This window comes from Ranitomeya imitator, chromosome 1, assembly GCF_032444005.1.
Source record: "Ranitomeya imitator isolate aRanImi1 chromosome 1, aRanImi1.pri, whole genome shotgun sequence".
NCBI classification, from domain to species: domain Eukaryota; kingdom Metazoa; phylum Chordata; class Amphibia; order Anura; family Dendrobatidae; genus Ranitomeya; species Ranitomeya imitator.
The window spans coordinates 1,150,439,179-1,150,457,868 of record NC_091282.1 but is presented as its reverse complement, the minus strand read 5'-3'; the positions used below and the strand labels follow the sequence as shown (position 1 = coordinate 1,150,457,868).

The window sequence follows — 18,690 nt, the reverse complement described above, 5'->3', positions numbered from 1 at the left end:
AAATACCAACCTTACTGAATGTGATGTATTCACATACAATGAGCCTGAGAGATCTGTGCAGCTATATCCTCTCCCCTGAAGCTCTGAAATCCAACTGTGATATCAGGTTTCACAGACCTTCAAGAGACAGGAGACTACCTGGAGGGAGGGGGTTTCCTCACAATCTGGTGAGGAAGGAGAAATGAAAGTAAAAGAGAAGCGCCTGTCAGATCAGTTGTATGTGACGGAGGGTTAATAAATATGTTAAAAAGAAGAGGGCCCAATACTGACCCCTGTGGTACCCCACTGCTAACCGCTACCCAGTCCGAGTGTGCTCCATTAATAACCACCCTTTGTTTCCTATCCCTGAGCCAGCTCTCAACCCACTTGCACATATTTTCCCCTATCCCCATTATTCTCATTTTATGTATCAACCTTTTGTGTGGCACCGTATCAAAAGCTTTTGAAAAGTCCATATACACTACATCCAATGGGTTCCCTTGGTCCAGTCCAGAACTTACCTCTTCATAAAAATTGATGAAATTAGTCTGACAGGAACAGTCCCTAGTAAACCCATGTTGGTATTAGGTCATGAGGTTATTCCTCTTCAGGTACTCCAGTATAGCATCCCTTAGAATGCCCTCCAGGATTTTACCCACAGTAGAGGTTAAACTTATTTAGGGAGAAAAACTTAATATCTTTTCAATTGAGCTTGCATTGTTTTTGCAGCAGTGATCAAAATATTTCACTAAGGCTCAAACTGTTTAATTGATGGCCTTTATATACCCTTATATACAGTACATATTAGGATGCTAAGGAAATGCATGGTAAAAATTAAGCAGCAAGTTTTTGAAGGTTTTACCTCCTAATTTTGTTCCTTTTTGGTCATAGATATTTTATAGTTTTCCTTTTTTAAGATTAGTTATCATTTACTGGTTGCTCAATGGCACATCATATTACAGTTTTAAATGTTTGTTTAGTATTTATCATCATGCATATCCCGCGTTATGTATGATATGTTATGCCATTTACTGATCAGATTAATTGATTTTATATTTTGATAGAACGCGGCGATACCAAATGTGTGGTTTTTTGGTTTTTTTTTTAACCCTTTAATTTGCAAGGGGGGCGATTTGAACTTTTAGGTTTTTTATAAGTAGTATATCCAGTTAAAGATAAGATGACAAACTGAGTGGTTATTGTGTGTACAATATTGTGGAAAATGAGAAACATGGAATAATTCACATGCCTTGAGCAAGTGGTAAATCTATATTTAATGTCAACATATTTTACGTGGTGAATCCTTATGCCAAAAGGAACAAATTTGAGGGGTAAGACTGACCAATTTGCACAGTTCATTTTTCCTTAGCACCCTAAAGGTACCGTCACACTGAACGATATCGCTAGTGATCTGTGACGTTGCAGCGTCCTGGATAGCGATATCATTCAGTTTGACACGCAGCAGCGATCAGGATCCTGCTGTGCCATCGTTGGTCGCTGCAGAAAGTCCAGAACTTTATTTCGTCGCTGGACTCTCTGCAGACATCGCTGAATCGGCATGTGTGACGCCGATTCAGCGATGTCTTCACTGGTAACCAGGGTAAACATCGGGTTACTAAGCGCAGGGCCGCGCTTAGTAACCCGATGTTTACCCTGGTTACCAGCGTAAAAGTAAAAAAAAACAACACTACATACTTACCTTCCGCTATCTGTCCCCGGCGCTCTGCTTCTCTGCACTGTGAGCGCCGGCCGGAAAGCAGAGCACAGCGGTGACATCACCGCTGTGCTTTCCGGCCGCTGTGCTTACACAGTGCAGAGGAAAGCAGAGCGCCGGAGGACAGACAGCGGAATGTAAGTATGTAGTGTTTGTTTTTTTTTACTTTTACGCTGGTAACCAGGGTAAACATCGGGTTACTAAGCGCGGCCTTGCGCTTAGTAACCCGATGTTTACTCTGGTTACCAGGGAACCGGCATCGTTGGTCGCTGGAAAGCTGTCTGTGTGACAGCTCTCCAGCGACCAAACAGCGGCGCTGCAGCGATTGACATCGTTGTCGTTATCGCTGCAGCGTCGCTTAGTGTGACGGTACTTTTATACTTATAGTCATTATTGCTATCTTCACGGATATTGTCACCTTATCACATATCTTTGGTGTTTACATTTAGAGCACAATAGGGTCAGTGCAGGAGAGCCAACGAGGGGGGTGCCATATCGCAATACTAGGGTGTCAACCTCAGCGGCAAGGTACGGGAAGTGTGTGAGACTGCGACACAGCAAGCTCCACTGTCCGCTCCCTTCCCTGTAACTCTATTATATTCTTACATCCCACCTTTTTATGGTAATAAGAATAAAAGTGTTGTGAATAGAAACAGGGTCTTTTTAGTAAATTTGCTTTTTTCAGGTGCATATACACCATACCTTGTTGCATAAAGACGAAAATCATGCTGAGGTAAAAAGGCAATGGTTCCAGCTTACGATCTCCAACAAATGTCATTCATTTATTATAGTTACAATCTACTATATAAAGCTGAATGTGTGTGTGTATGTATGTGTGTGTGTATGTCCGGGATTGGCATCTGCACCGTCGCAGCTACAGCCACAAAATTTTGCACAGTCACACGTCTGGACCCCGAGGGTCCAGAGCGTCATAGGCTATATTGTGAGGCGAAATTTTAACCCCGCGCGTTCCAATTCACCAAACACTTTTGCCCCTATCTACATAATGGGGAAAAATGTGAAAGGAAAAGTGTTGGAAGCGTCGCAGCTACAGCAACAAAATTTTGCACAGTCACACGTCTGGACCCCGAGAGCGTCATAGGCTATATTGTGAGGCAAAATTTTAACCCCGCGCGTTCCAATTCACCAAACAATTTTGCCCCTATCTACATAATGGGGAAAAAAGTGAAAGGAAAAGTGTTGGAAGCGTCGCAGCTACAGCAACAAAATTTTGCACAGTCACACGTCTGGACCCTGAGAGCGTCATAGGCTACGTTGTGAGGTGAAATTTTAACCCCGTGCTTTCCAATTCACCAAACAATTTTGCCCCTATCTACATAATGGGGAAAAAAATTAAAGGAAAAGTGTTGGAGGCGTCGCAGCTACAGAAACAAAATTTTGCACAGTCACACGTCTGGACCCTGAGAGCGTCATAGGCTACGTTGTGAGGTGAAATTTTAACCCCGCACTTACCAATTTACCAAACAATTTTGCCCCTATCTACATAATGGGGAAAAAGTGAAATGAAAAGTGTTGGAGGCGTCGCAGCTACAGCCACAAAATTTTGCACAGTCACACGTCTGGACCCCGAGAGCGTCATAGGCTATGTTGTGAGGTGAAACTTTAACTCCGCGCTTTCCAATTCACCAAACTATTTTTCCCCTATCTACATAATGGGAAAAAATGAAAGGAAAAGTGTAGGAGGCAAATTGACAGCTGCCAGATGTGAACAAGGGGGACTTAAAGAGTGAGAGTGATGGCGCCAAAGAGTATATACCGTACAGTTGCTAAGGTGGGACCCCGACATGGGATACTCACCACACACGGGGATATGAACACACACACAAAATGCGCCACACACTACCACGTGCTTGAACACATATACCACCCTCAGCACACATTTCACCACACATACACCAACCTCGCCACATAAAAGTCGAAACACAAAAGTCGCCGCTCAAAACTCACCACGCGCAAAACTCGCCACATGCAAAAAATAGGCTCACGCAAAACTCGCCACAAGTGCAAAACTCACCTCATGGAAAACTCGCCACACGCAAAACTTGCACATGCGGAAAAATTGCCACATGCACAAAATTTGCAACACATGCAAAAGTTGCCTCACACAAAACTTGCCCATACTCAAAAGACACCAGACATAAAACTCACCACGCGCAAAACTCGCCATGCGCAAAACTTGCTGCACACAACTTGCTACACTAACCTGTCACATGCAACTCGACACACAAAAAGTTGCTACACGCAAGTTGCCACACAAAACTCATCTCACAAAAGTCGCTACATGCATGTCGTCACATACAACTCAACACACACAACTTGACAAACGAAACTCGCCCTAAAACACACACAAGTCTGGTATTAGCCTTCAAAAATAAAAATCTGATTAATAAGCAGACAAACTACAAGAGCAACAAATGTACCATATAGGAAATACGGCAGCTGTCAGTCACATGACCTGTCTATTATGTGTATGTGTGAGCTAATATATACTGCCAGGGGGAGGGCTTCCTGTTGGCTGGGGATTTATCAGGCTGCCAATTTATCTTACAAATACTGAGGTAAAAATACTGAGCAAATAACGTGTTAACGTGGTCTAATACAGGAGATCACATAGGTATATACTATATACAGGGGAGATGACACACAGATATATACTATATACAGGAGAGATGACACACAGGTATATACTATATAAAGGAGGAGATGACATACAGGTACATACTATATACATGAGGAGATGACACACAGGTATATACTATATACAGGAGCAGATTACCTACAGGTATATACTATATATAGGAGGAGATGACATACAGGTATATACTATATATAGAAGATGACATACAGGTACATACTATATACATGAGGAGATGACACACAGGTATATACTATATACAGGAGGAGATGACATACAGGTATATACTATATATAGAAGGAGATGACATACAGGTATATACTATATATAGAAGGAGATGACATACAGGTATATACTATATATAGGAGGAGATGACATGCAGGTATATACTATATACAGGAGATGACATACAAGTGTATACTATATACAGTGGGGCAAAAAAGTATTTAGTCAGTCAGCAATAGTGCAAGTTCCACCACTTAAAAAGATGAGAGGCGTCTGTAATTTACATCATAGGTGGACCTCAACTATGGGAGACAAACTGAGAAAAAAAAATCCAGAAAATCACATTGTCTGTTTTTTTAACATTTTATTTGCATATTATGGTGGAAAATAAGTATTTGGTCAGAAACAAAATTTCATCTCAATACTTTGTAATATATCCTTTGTTGGCAATGACAGAGGTCAAACGTTTTCTGTAAGTCTTCACAAGGTTGCCACACACTGTTGTTGTTATGTTGGCCCATTCCTCCATGCAAATCTCCTCTAGAGCAGTGATGTTTTTGGCTTTTCGCTTGGCAACACGGACTTTCAACTCCCTCCAAAGGTTTTCTATAGGGTTGAGATCTAGAGACTGGCTAGGCCACTCCAGGACCTTGAAATGCTTCATACGAAGCCACTCCTTCGTTGCCCTGGCAGTGTGCTTTGGATCATTGTCATGTTGAAAGACCCAGCCACGTTTCATCTTCAATGCCCTTGCTGATGGAAGGAGGTTTGCACTCAAAATCTCACGATACATGGCCCCATTCATTCTTTCATGTACCCGGATCAGTCGTCCTGGCCCCTTTGCAGAGAAACAGCCCCAAAGCATGATGTTTCCACCACCATGCTTTACAGTAGGTATGGTGTTTGATGGATGCAACTCAGTATTCTTTTTCCTCCAAACACGACAAGTTGTGTTTCTACCAAACAGTTCCAGTTTGGTTTCATCAGACCATAGGACATTCTCCCAAAACTCCTCTGGATCATCCAAATGCTCTCTAGCAAACTTCAGACAGGCCCGGACATGTACTGGCTTAAGCAGTGGGACACGTCTGGCACTGCAGGATCTGAGTCCATGGTGGCGTAGTGTGTTACTTATGGTAGGCCTTGTTACATTGGTCCCAGCTCTCTGCAGTTCATTCACTAGGTCCCCCCGCGTGGTTCTGTGATTTTTGCTCACCGTTCTTGTGATCATTCTGACCCCACGGGGTGGGATTTTGCGTGGAGCCCCAGATCGAGGGAGATTATCAGTGGTCTTGTATGTCTTCCATTTTCTAATTATTGCTCCCACTGTTGATTTCTTCACTCCAAGCTGGTTGGCTATTGCAGATTCAGTCTTCCCAGCCTGGTGCAGGGCTACAATTTTGTTTCTGGTGTCCTTTGACAGCTCTTTGGTCTTCACCATAGTGGAGTTTGGAGTCAGACTGTTTGAGGGTGTGCACAGGTGTCTTTTTATACTGATAACAAGTTTAAACAGGTGCCATTACTACAGGTAATGAGTGGAGGAAAGAGGAGACTCTTAAAGAAGAAGTTACAGGTCTGTGAGAGACAGAAATCTTGATTGTTTGTTTCTGACCAAATACTTATTTTCCACCATAATATGCAAAAAAAATGATAAAAAAACAGACAATGTGATTTTCTGGATTTGTTTTTCTCAGTTTGTCTCCCATAGTTGAGGTCTACCTATGATGTAAATTACAGACGCCTCTCATCTTTTTAAGTGGTGGAACTTGCACTATTGCTGACTGACTAAATACTTTTTTGCCCCACTGTATAAGGGAGATGACAAACATGTATATACTGAGGTGAAAATGAGAGGTGTGAGGTGAAAATGAAAAGGTGTGAGTGCAAAATGAGAGGAGTGAGGGAAAATAGTGTAGTGATCGGAAAATGACAGATGTGAGGTCGAAATGACAAGTGTTAGGCGGGAATGAGAGGAGTGAGGGAGAAAATGAGAGGTGTGAGGGAGAAAATGAGAGATGTGAGGGGGAAATGACAAGTGTTAGGGGGGAATGAGAGGAGTGAGGGAGAAAATGAGAGGTGTGAGGGAGAAAATGAGAGATGTGAGGGGGAAAATTAAAGATGTGATTGGGAAAATGAGAGGCGTGATGGGAAAATAAGAGAAGTGAGGTGCTATAACTAACCACAGATATTTACTATGCCCAGGCAACGCCGGGCTCTTCAGCTAGTTATATACTAAAATCTGAAGTTAATCACTAAAATGTTGATTGCTTTTAAGTTTAGCTTACTTGCATTAAGTGCAAACATCATGGAAATTGTTCTTTAAAACATAGGCTGACGAAAGAATACAGGCTTGTGCCCGCGCAAACCAAAATGCTGAAATACCTTTATGTCTTTGTAGATAAGAAGCTTCCTCTCCCTCAATACAATGTACTTTTCCTGAAATTTATTTCCAGAAAGACGTTTTGATGAGTCCTCTTTGTATTTCAGATTACCTGATTGAATGTGTCGGGAGATAGACCTGTCTAAATTAAACAGACTAGAGATTACTTATGAAGATAATATCTCTATGAAGTATAGCAAATTAATTCCTAAGCAATTTTTCTAAGCAATGAGTGTTATTTGAGGGACAGTATGCTTTAGGCTTACAAGTCTCAAAAAATAAACCCTCCCTTGCTAAAAATAACTTTTTCGCTTTTGCTTGTAAGAAACACGTACAAATGCCCATAATTTAGTACTGAGAATATACGTACAAACATGTTAGACATGAAACAAAGATCCCGTCGATGTGCAGCACATAACTGGCCATATTTCTTTTTAACCCATTGTGACACTGTTGATTTGGATACAGTACAGACTTGCAAGAGCCACTGAAGCTGCCAAGCAAGCAAAGACTGGCCCACAGGATAATTTGCCAGTGGACCCCCGTACAAGAGTAGGCCACCGCTCTTTTATAGGAGCAGTTCTTGGCACAATATACTTAAATACCTATGTACAGACAAAGGCAACTTATTCATTTAGGTATCCACCTAGATTATTGTTTACATTTGTTATTGATGATAATGTCACATGTGCATGTAGTTGAAAAGTAGGGCCCTGAGTTGTTTACTGGTGGGCCCTTGACATCCCAGTCCAACACTGCTTCCAAGCCTTTAACCCTTCGTGGTCCCCTAATGAATCACACATGGTAAGAGTGGAGGAAACATTTTGTGGTAAGATGCTAATATCAATGTTACCAGCAGAGTAGGCAAAAAACTAAGTAAAACATAACCTTTAATGATACTCTAAAAAGGCCCTAAGCCCCAAGGCATTAATAAAGTGCAAGTGCTCCAAATAACCATGCTCTAGATAAAAAACTGAAACAGTCTCACCAGTATAGAACCTCCTTCTTCCTGTATATTTCTATTATTTCATGTTCAGAAGTTTCTTCAATCCAGACAAAAAGAACCAATAAACGGGGATTTTCGGGAGTATTTTTTAGTATCTTACCACTCCCTGTCGTGCCCCTCATTTACTCCTGCCCTGACAAGGGCAGTACCCTAGTGTGAACCTATTGTAAGCTACCCATAGGGACATGTAGCCTCCTCCACGTGTTTCTCCCGCCGTTTGGGGGGTTCATCAGGGGGTAGAAAAAAACTAATTAAAAAAACTCAATAAAAAAACTCATAATATTGTCTGTAACAGGTTCCCTACAGTGTCAAGTGGAACTTGGTAGATGGCTGATTGTGTCACTACCCCAATCTGGGGAAAAGAAAGGAAGCTTCCAAGATTTGAAGTTTCTCTAATAGTAGCCGATCGGCAGTCACTGATTGGCTGCATGATTTTATTAATGACAGTACTACTGGGGGACACATCATGTAGATCGGAGTTTCTGGTATGAGAATGGGAGGCAACTAATGAAGTGTTTTTATTTGATATTGTACAGGAAAGTTATTAATAATGGGTTGTCCAGTTGTATACAATCCCTTTAACCCCTTTCTGACCTCGGACAGGAAAGTGCGTCCGATGTCAGATCCCTGCTTTGATGTGGGCTCTGGCGGTGAGCCGGCATCAAAGCCGGGACATGTCAGTTGTTTTGTACAGCTGACTTGTGTCCGCAATAGCGGCGGGTGAAATCGCGATTCACCCACCGCTATTAACTAGTTAAATGCCGCTGTCAAACGCTGACAGCGGCATTTAACTAGCGCTTCCGGTCATCAGGCTGGAAATGCGCGCATCGCTGAACCCCGTCCCGTGATCGAGGATAATGATGTGTCGGCAAGACAAGCAGAGGTCTATTAAAGACCTGTATGGTTGTTGATGTTGGATTGCTGTGAGCACAACCCTGTGGTTGGCGCTCCTAGAAATGCAACAATTCTACTACATAGGAGCGATCTGAGCTTCGCTCCTATGTAGCAGAGGTGATCGAGTTGTGCCATCTTCTAGCCTCCCATGGAATCTATTGAAACATGGCAAAATTAAAAAAAAAAGTTTTGAAAAAAAATAAAAAATAAATAAAAGTTTAAATCACCCCCCTTTTGCCCCATTAAAAAAAAAATAATAAAAAAATCAAATATACACAAATTTGGTATCAACGAGTTCAGAATCGCCCGATCTATTAATAAAAAAAAGGATTAACCTGATCACTAAATGGCGTATCAAGAAAAAATTTGAAACGCCAGAATTACGTTTTTTTGGTCGCCGTGACGTGACATTGCATTAAAATGCCATAACGGGCGATCAAAAGAACTTATCTTTGTCAAAATGGTATAATTAAAAACATCAGCTCGGCAAGCAAAAAATAAGCCCTCAGCCGACCCCAGATCAAGAGAAATGGATACGCTACGTGTATTGGAAAATTGTGCAATGTTTTTTTAACACAGTTTGGAATTTTTTTTCACCACTTAGATAAAAAATAACCTAGACATGTTTGGTGTCTATGAACACGTAATGACCTGGAGAATCAAAATGACAGGTCAATTTTAGAATTTAATGAACCTAGCAAAAAGCCAAACAAAAAAACAGTGCGGGATTGCACTTTTTTTTGCAATTTCACCGCACTTGGAATTTTTTTCCCGTTTTCTAGTACATGACATGTCAAAACCAATGATGTCGTTCAAAAGTACAGCTCGTCCTGCAAGAAATAAGCCCTCACATGGCCATATTGATGGAAAAATAAAAAGTAATGGCTCTGGGAAGTAGGGGAGTGAAAAACAAAAAAGAAAATACAAAAATACCCCGAGTCATGAAGGACTTAAAGGGAACCTGTCACCCCCAAAATCGATGGTGAGGTAAGCTCACCGTCATCAGGGGCTTATCTACAGCATTCTGTAATGCTGTAGATAAGCCGCCGATGTTACCTGAAAGAGGAGAAAAAGACGTTAGATTATACTCACCCAGGGGCGGTCCTGCTCCGATGGGTGTCTCAGGTCCGGAAGAGCGCCTCCCATCTTCATTCCATGACCTCCTCTTCTGGTCTTCACACTGCGGCTGCGGCGCAGGCGTACTTTGCCCTGTTGAGGGCAGAGCAAAGTACTGCAGTGCGCAGACGCCGGAAAGGTCAGAAAGGCCCGGCGCCTGCGCACTCCAGTACTTTGCTCTGCCCTCAACAGGGCAGACAAAGTACACCTGCGCTAGAGCCGCGGCGTGAAGACCAGAAGAGGATGTCATGGAATGAAGATAGGAGGCGCCAGAGTGGACCTGAGGCACCCATTTGACCGGACCGCAGCGGGACCGCCCCTGGGTGAGTATAATCTAACCTCTTTTTCTCCTCTTTCAGGTTACATCGGTGGCTTATCTACAGCATTACTGAATGCTGTAGATAAGCCCTTGATGACGGTGAGCTTATCTCACCATCGATTTTGGGGGTGACAGGTTCCCTTTAACCCCTTACCGGCATCGGACGTACTATACCGTCCGATGCCGGCTCCCCTGCTTTGATGCAGGGCTCCGCGGTGAGCCCGCACCAAAGCCGGGACATGTCAGCTGTTTTGAACAGCTGACATGTGCCCGTAATAGGCGCGGGCAGAATCGCGATCTGCCCGCACCTATTAACTAGTTAAATGCCGCTGTCAAACGCAGACAGCGGCATTTAACTACCGCTTCCGGCCGGGCGGCCGGAAATGACGTCATCGCCGACCCCCGTCACATGTCCGGGGGTCGGCGATGCGTCTCCATTGTAGCCATAGAGGTCCTTGAGACCTCTATGGTTACTGATTGCCCGTCGCTGTGAGCGCCACCCTGTGGTCGGCGCTCACAGCACACGTGCAATTCTGCTACATAGCAGCGATCAGCAGATCGCTGCTATGTAGCAGAGCCGATCGTGCTGTTCCAGCTTCTAGCCTCCCATGGAGGCTATTGAAGTATGGCAAAAGTTAAAAAAAAAAGTTTAAAAAAATGTGAAAAAAATAAAAAAAAAAATAAAAGTTTAAATCACCCCCCTTTCGCCCCAATCAAAATAAATCAATAAAAAAAATATCAAATCTACGCATATTTGGTATCGCCGCGCTCAGAATTGCCCGATCTATCAAATAAAAAAAAGTATTAACCTGATCGCTAAACAGCGTAGCGGGAAAAAAACTCGAAACGCCAGAATTACGTTTTTTTGGTTGCCGCGACATTGCATTAAAATGCAATAACGGGCGATCAAAAGAACGTATCTGCACCGAAATGCTATCATTAAAAATGTCATCTCGGCACGCAAAAAACAAGCCCTCAACCGACCCCAGATCACGAAAAATGGAGACGCTACGAGTATCGGAAAATGGCGCAATTTGTTTTTTGGTTTTTTTTAGCAAAGTTTGGAATTTTTTTTCACCACTTAGATAAAAAATAACCTAGTCATGTTTGGTGTCTATGAACTCGTAATGACCTGGAGAATCATAATGGCAGGTCATTTTTAGCATTTAGTGAACCTAGCAAAAAAGCCAAACAAAAAACCAATGTGGGATTGCACTTTTTTTGCAATTTCACCGCACTTGGAATTTTTTTCCCGTTTTCTAGTACACGACATGCTAAAACCAATGATGTCGTTCAAAAGTACAACTCGTCCCACAAAAAATAAGCCCTCACATGGCCAAATTGACGGAAAAATAAAAAAGTTATGGCTCTGGGAAGGAGGGGAGCGAAAAACGAACACGGAAAAACGAAAAATACCCCGGTCATGAAGGGGTTAAAATCCCATTTTCGATCAACATTTAGTTTATTTTTTTCCATTTTAAAGACTGTCAGTAAATCTTCAGAACCCTTTTACGTAGGTACAAACTGCTTGAATTGTAAAGCAGTGAGCACTAGACAATGACAAGGGGAAGCTGCAGGAGTTTCTCTCGCTCGGTGTCTCAGCAATTTTGGCAAGTTAGTAACAGGAGAATAATTTTAGTCTCACTTCCTTAAAATTAATTGTGAGAGCATACATAGTTCCTGTTCCAGAGATATATGCAGATCACATTGTTGGGACCACATTTAATATCTATCTTGTGAATATAATTTTTTTTTTAAATAGATTACACCGTTATTCATTTTACTGTTTTTTGTGCTTCAGCTGTGAGAATCATCGTTTCATATAAACCGTCAATACATGCTTTTAAGTGCCTTCTGTGTGGCTGCTATCTGTAAATTCAGTTGCTATTATACTTTCTATTACATTTAATAGATTTAATCATGACATAATTTAAGCATTATTACTCCTTCTACTGTTTGCTCCTGAGTCATGCCCGTTTTCCTATTTATTTCATGATCCGTTATTTATGTAATTTTGGTGTAAAAATGATATTGTACAGAATGATAAATAATAATGCAGAATTTAAATAAGCTTGCGCTTTTTATTGTTGAAAATTAGGATATTTATTTTATTGTTACAATCTTTTCTTCAAAATAGTGTTAAGTAGGTACCACACGTGGTTTTTACATGTATTACTGCTCATGTACTTAATGCAGAGTATCTATTCATTGATTTTATTCTAGGATTTGTCTATTAATGGCCACAGTGTGAATGTGCAACTACACATTGCACTTATACTAAAAAGAATGCGGATCCATGATTTCAGTAATAAAATAGCAATAGCCAATTTTAGTGATTTCCAAAGCCTTTTATCATTAATTTGCAAAATATAGCTAAATTTGACTCCTACAGAAAGTGTTTTTATATACTTTGCATACCTAGAAAAATGTAATTAGAGGTGGTCCTGTGACTTTAGGGATTATACCTCACATTATTCTCTAATTGCCATTGTACCGATAAGTGCAAGAACAGTTCTTTCATTTACATGAGAGTTGATTTTCTCAGTGATATTCTGCTGACTGCAGACTTAATCACGAACAAATCAAGATGTTTAAGACTATTAATAGGAACTATATACACAGTAGTGAGCTGGGCATACATTTTTTCTTATTTTTTGTGCTAAAATCACACTTTAAAAGAGGTGACCAAAAAAAAATTAAAAAAATTAAGGTTTTACTCATTATACATAAATAAATGATATAACTAAATTTACAAGGAACAAATAAGCAGTTAAATAAAATTCAATTTCTAAATATTTATTTCATAAAAGGGTTGTCCACTATTCAGAAAGCCTCTTCTGAATCCTTATGTTTTCCCCCAGGTAAAATAATAACACTTAGGCCAGTGTCACACTACCGTACAATACGGTAGTGATACTCTATGGGGCAGCTCACATCTGCGATTATTTGCTCATGCAGAATCGGCATGCTGTGATTGGGTCTCGGCTCATTCGCATCCATATAAGTGTATGGGTGCGAGTGACACAACGCACAGCTCTAGGATATCATCCGAGTGTGGTGCGATATACACCGTCGCCAGCAGAGGAGGAGAAGGATAAATTGCTTTCTCCACCTCCTCCGTAGCTGTTCTCCAATCCGCTCTGTGCGAGAGGATCGGAGCACAGTTGCATGACACTTGGCTCCTGCTGGCAGCAGAACAGGAGCCAAGGGTCATTAGCATGTCACATCCGATGCTCTGGTATCAGATGCCATACACTGATGTAATTCCAGCCTAACTCACTCACCGCCATATTAGCGCTGTCTTCACTGGCTCTCCCAGGACATATGTGAGACATCCAGAGGAAGTGAAAAAGCAGCAGCAGCTTTCACTTTTTTTTGGATACCTTGATTTGTCCGAAAGAGAGGAAAGTGAAGCCAGTGTTAATTAGCTGAAAAAGATTGAATGACATCACAATGTCACAGATCCCATATCAATATCATTAGAGAGCCAGTGCTAACACTGATGGGCCAGTGCCTGCTCCAGATGTGAGTATAAGTGTTATTATTTTGCTGGGGGGAACATAGGGACTCAAAAGGGGTTGTCCAATTAGTGGATAACCCCTTTAAAGTGGATATATAATGTTAAAAAACTCCTTTGAAACTTTGGAAAAATGGCTGAAACAGTGGTTCCCCAAGCAAATCAAAGTAATGCTGAGCTGCTAGTGCACATGGAGTGAAGACCATCTACCGTACATTATGTTAACCCACACCATAATCCCAAGAAGCCATATGGAGGTATCTTTTACTTGTAGCCTATATTGTCTTCAGATGATGACCAGAGACTTTAAAGAAGTAATTGAGGTGAAAATATGGATCTTTTCTCTTCAGCAATGAGTCCTGCTTTTTCTTGTGCAAAATGATAGCTGGAGACTGGACTAAACACCATATGTGCAATACCATAAAGATGCCTTCCCAGGGGAAAGTCACAGCAGTCCTATTCAAGGTATTATGGTCTTGGATAACATAATGTACCGTAGCTGGACCCCTCATGTACAGTAACTAAGACCTAGAGGTGCTCAGTAGTGGTCAGCAAACATGCTCAGTGATACTTGAATATTGAAATGATAGATCACACTGGCGCTTGCCACAGGGTGGACAGCTGCCTCCCCTAGGATAGGTTGAGGAATAACAACCCCTAGCTGCTGGAATCAAAAAACAGGATTTGTGCCTATCCTATATATATATGGACAATATTCAACACGAGGTGTGATGCCGCGCTTAGGGGTTAAGTTGCCGGTGGTGCTTGACTAGTTGACTGTGTATCGCAAAGATAGATTGATGGCAGTGACAATTTGAACAAATTCCCTTTGCTGGTTATTGTAATGCATATACTGTATAATTGTAAATATAAAGATCAGCGCTTACCCTGTAGGTTGTGAACGTGCGTCCTCGGGTCAGGATACCTCAGGATAGAGTGGCCGGTCGGCAAAGAGTATGCAAGGGGGAAATGAATAGAGTCTGCTGCCTGCTGCTGGTGAGTATCGAGGGTAGGGAACGGGGTGGCGTGTCGCAGCTGGCGTAATACCAGGGACCCTCGGCCGAAGGAAGATGGAGGAAGATGGCTGCAGATACCTGCTCGCATGTGCCTACATGTGACCTCACACTGCTGCGGAGCGGCGTTAGGACCAAAAAAGAGGAGGGTGACTAATGCGTTTCGAAGGCAAACGACCTTCTTCATCATGAAGAAGGAAGTCTAGTCTGTTGCAGGTGACCAAATTTTTTTTTGGGGGGTTAATAAATCGACTGTATTGTCATCCATACAGTTTAACCTGCTTTGTTTGAAATTATGGGGGTTTGAAATGTAAAAACAACTATTGGCCTGCTACAGGTGACCACATTTTTTTGTTCCAAAAATTGACTGTTGTCATCCATACAAGTTAACCTACTACATGTGAAATTACAGTGGTTTGGAATCTAAAAAAAAGCTTTGCCTGCTACATGTGACCACATTTTTTGCTCCAAATATTTACTAATGTTATCGATATGGGGTCATATTCAGCATTTGTTCAGCATTATATGGGGTATATTTTAATATGGAGCATCTTATGGAGCCCATCATAAACTGTATGGAGCATTATATGGGGCATATTTTGTATGGAGCATCTTATGGGCCCATCATGAACTGTATGGAGCATTATATGGGGCTCCTGATTCAATATGGATATTCAAAAACACTTAATCTACTGATGTCTCAATTTATGTTACTTTTATTGGTATCTATTTTTATTTTTGACATTTACTGGTAGCTGCTACATTTCCCACCCTAGGCTTATACTTGAGTCATGAAGTTTTCCCAGTTTTTTGTGGCAAAATTAGGGGTCTCGGCTTATACTCGGGTCGGCTTACACTCGAGTATATATGGTAAGTGGAAAACCAGTAAAATATAGTCAGTGGTACTGCGTTATAATATTTTTCCGAAATGTGAAAACATTTATCAAAGATGTGTATTTTATTTCAGTAAAGATTGTGCTTATTGTAACTGCATCTTAGGTCTATTTTATGTTGTGTCTGTATTGTTCAAAGATACATGGAAATAATGTCTGGACTCCGGCAGGTTTTCACTAATTGAAGCGAGGTCTTTACTTGTCCTGTGGGTCTTTTTGGTCTTTGTCAGCCTTTGATAGATTATTGTTCCTGTTTAATTGGCAAATTCTCTTGGATGTCATTGATCTACACCAAAGAATGAGCTAAAGAAACAAGTGAAATAAGTGCAAGGAAATTTATCCTGAAAGAGTCTGAGGAAACTGAGGACAGCATTTAATAATGACTTTGTGATTCACTTCAATAAAAGCTTTAACATTTTAGTAACTCAGACATCCACTTTCTCATATTGCAGTCTAGCAAAAAATATTTAACTAAACCCTGCGTATCAATTGTACTTGCTTCTTACTAAAGTATAGTCAAATTTCTATTTTTCTCAACTTGTCAGTTCTGCTTAACACATATGATCTGTGAAATTATAAATGTGTTACCCAGCAACAAAAGAATCAATTCACAGAAATAGAGATGGAAAACTGCATGTAAAGTATCACACATTGCCATATTTACATCCATGAGGCTCATAGGCAGCTATTAGATCACTATTTCTAGATATTTCACTCCTTCTGTACATCCAACTGCCTGTGTTAAAATAGAAGGCAACTAAAGGACCACAAGTGCCTCCCACTACAGGACCACAAGTGCCTCCCACTACAGGACCACAAGTGCCTCCCACTACAGGACCACAAGTGCCTCCCACTACAGGACCACAAGGGCCTCCCACTACAGGACCACAAGGGCCTCCCACTACAGGACCACAAGGGCCTCCCACTACAGGACCACAAGTGCCTCCCACTACAGGACCACAAGTGCCTCCCACTACAGGACCACAAGTGCCTCCCACTACAGGACCACAAGTGCCTCCCACTACAGGACCACAAGTGCCTCCCACTACAGGACCACAAGTGCCTCCCACTACAGGACCACAAGGGCCTCCCACTACAGGACCACAAGGGCCTCCCACTACAGGACCACAAGTGCCTCCCACTACAGGACCACAAGGGCCTCCCACTACAGGACCACAAGGGCCTCCCACTACAGGACCACAAGGGCCTCCCACTACAGGACCACAAGTGCCTCCCACTACAGGACCACAAGTGCCTCCCACTACAGGACCACAAGTGCCTCCCACTACAGGACCACAAGTGCCTCCCACTACAGGACCACAAGTGCCTCCCACTACAGGACCACAAGTGCCTCCCACTACAGGACCACAAGGGCCTCCCACTACAGGACCACAAGGGCCTCCCACTACAGGACCACAAGTGCCTCCCACTACAGGACCACAAGTGCCTCCCACTACAGGACCACAAGGGCCTCCCACTACAGGACCACAAGTGCCTCCCACTACAGGACCACAAGTGCCTCCCACTACAGGACCACAAGTGCCTCCCACTACAGGACCACAAGTGCCTCCCACTACAGGACCACAAGTGCCTCCCACTACAGGACCACAAGTGCCTCCCACTACAGGACCACAAGTGCCTCCCACTACAGGACCACAAGGGCCTCCCACTACAGGACCACAAGGGCCTCCCACTACAGGACCACAAGTGCCTCCCACTACAGGACCACAAGGGCCTCCCACTACAGGACCACAAGGGCCTCCCACTACAGGACCACAAGGGCCTCCCACTACAGGACCACAAGTGCCTCCCACTACAGGACCACAAGTGCCTCCCACTACAGGACCACAAGTGCCTCCCACTACAGGACCACAAGTGCCTCCCACTACAGGACCACAAGTGCCTCCCACTACAGGACCACAAGGGCCTCCCACTACAGGACCACAAGGGCCTCCCACTACAGGACCACAAGTGCCTCCCACTACAGGACCACAAGTGCCTCCCACTACAGGACCACAAGGGCCTCCCACTACAGGACCACAAGTGCCTCCCACTACAGGACCACAAGTGCCTCCCACTACAGGACCACAAGTGCCTCCCACTACAGGACCACAAGGGCCTCCCACTACAGGACCACAAGGGCCTCCCACTACAGGACCACAAGGGCCTCCCACTACAGGACCACAAGTGCCTCCCAGATTTAAATCGTTTAAACACATTTTACATAAATCAATAATAAAAGTAATTATAAGAAACTTTATAATATACTGTAACTTCGCTAAATATATATTTCTTCACTTATTAGCAACTTTTCCTCTCATCCTCATGAACATATCCTTCACTCTTAAAAAAATGCAGCAATCTGTATTTTCCAATGCAAAAAATCTTCCAGCTCATTCAGGGAGGGAGCAGTTTACAACTGAGAAGTGAAGGCAGAGAAATGAGAAACTGAGTAAGAATGGAAGAGAGAGATACACAGACAATGCTGCTGTTTTTTAGTAGATGTTTCCATTTTACCACAGGGCTGAATTCACAGCTGTACTGTTCAGTACTGGAGTTTGCTTATGAGTAAAAGCAATTAACTTTTTTCAGCTATGAGTTTTTATATCTAAAACTTATTCTTCCTACCAAATTGTGGAACATTACAACTTGCTTTATTGATTTCATCATAGAAGTAAGTGACCAAAAATGATGTTGAAAAGGTCAAACTTTTAAATTCCTATTTTGCATCTAAGTTCTCAAGGAAATTAAACGTATCATCAACTGATGATCACTGTGTTCTAGAAGGAAAATAAATCCAAAAAATCTATAAACAATAAGAGATGGTGAGGAAACACTTAACTAAGTTAAATAACTTAAATCTCCTGGTCCAGATTAATTCCATCCTTGGGTACTGAAAGAGATAAAATAAATTGCAGAACCACTTGCCAGAATCTTTGAAAATTCCTGGAGAACAGAAATCACAAAAGATTGGAGAA

General features: G+C 42.3%; 1 protein-coding gene across 3 annotated transcripts in view; it reads right to left on the bottom strand.

Annotated features, from left to right (window-relative positions):
- Positions 1 to 18,690, bottom strand: part of ARAP2 (ArfGAP with RhoGAP domain, ankyrin repeat and PH domain 2) — a 598,685-nt gene that overhangs the window by 108,571 nt on the left and 471,424 nt on the right. For all 3 annotated transcript variants that reach the window (XM_069744626.1, XM_069744628.1, XM_069744627.1), the window contains exon 28: positions 6,957 to 7,096. In XM_069744626.1, coding sequence (XP_069600727.1) covers positions 6,957 to 7,096 — 140 coding nt within the window. The remainder of the gene's footprint in view (positions 1 to 6,956; positions 7,097 to 18,690) is intronic.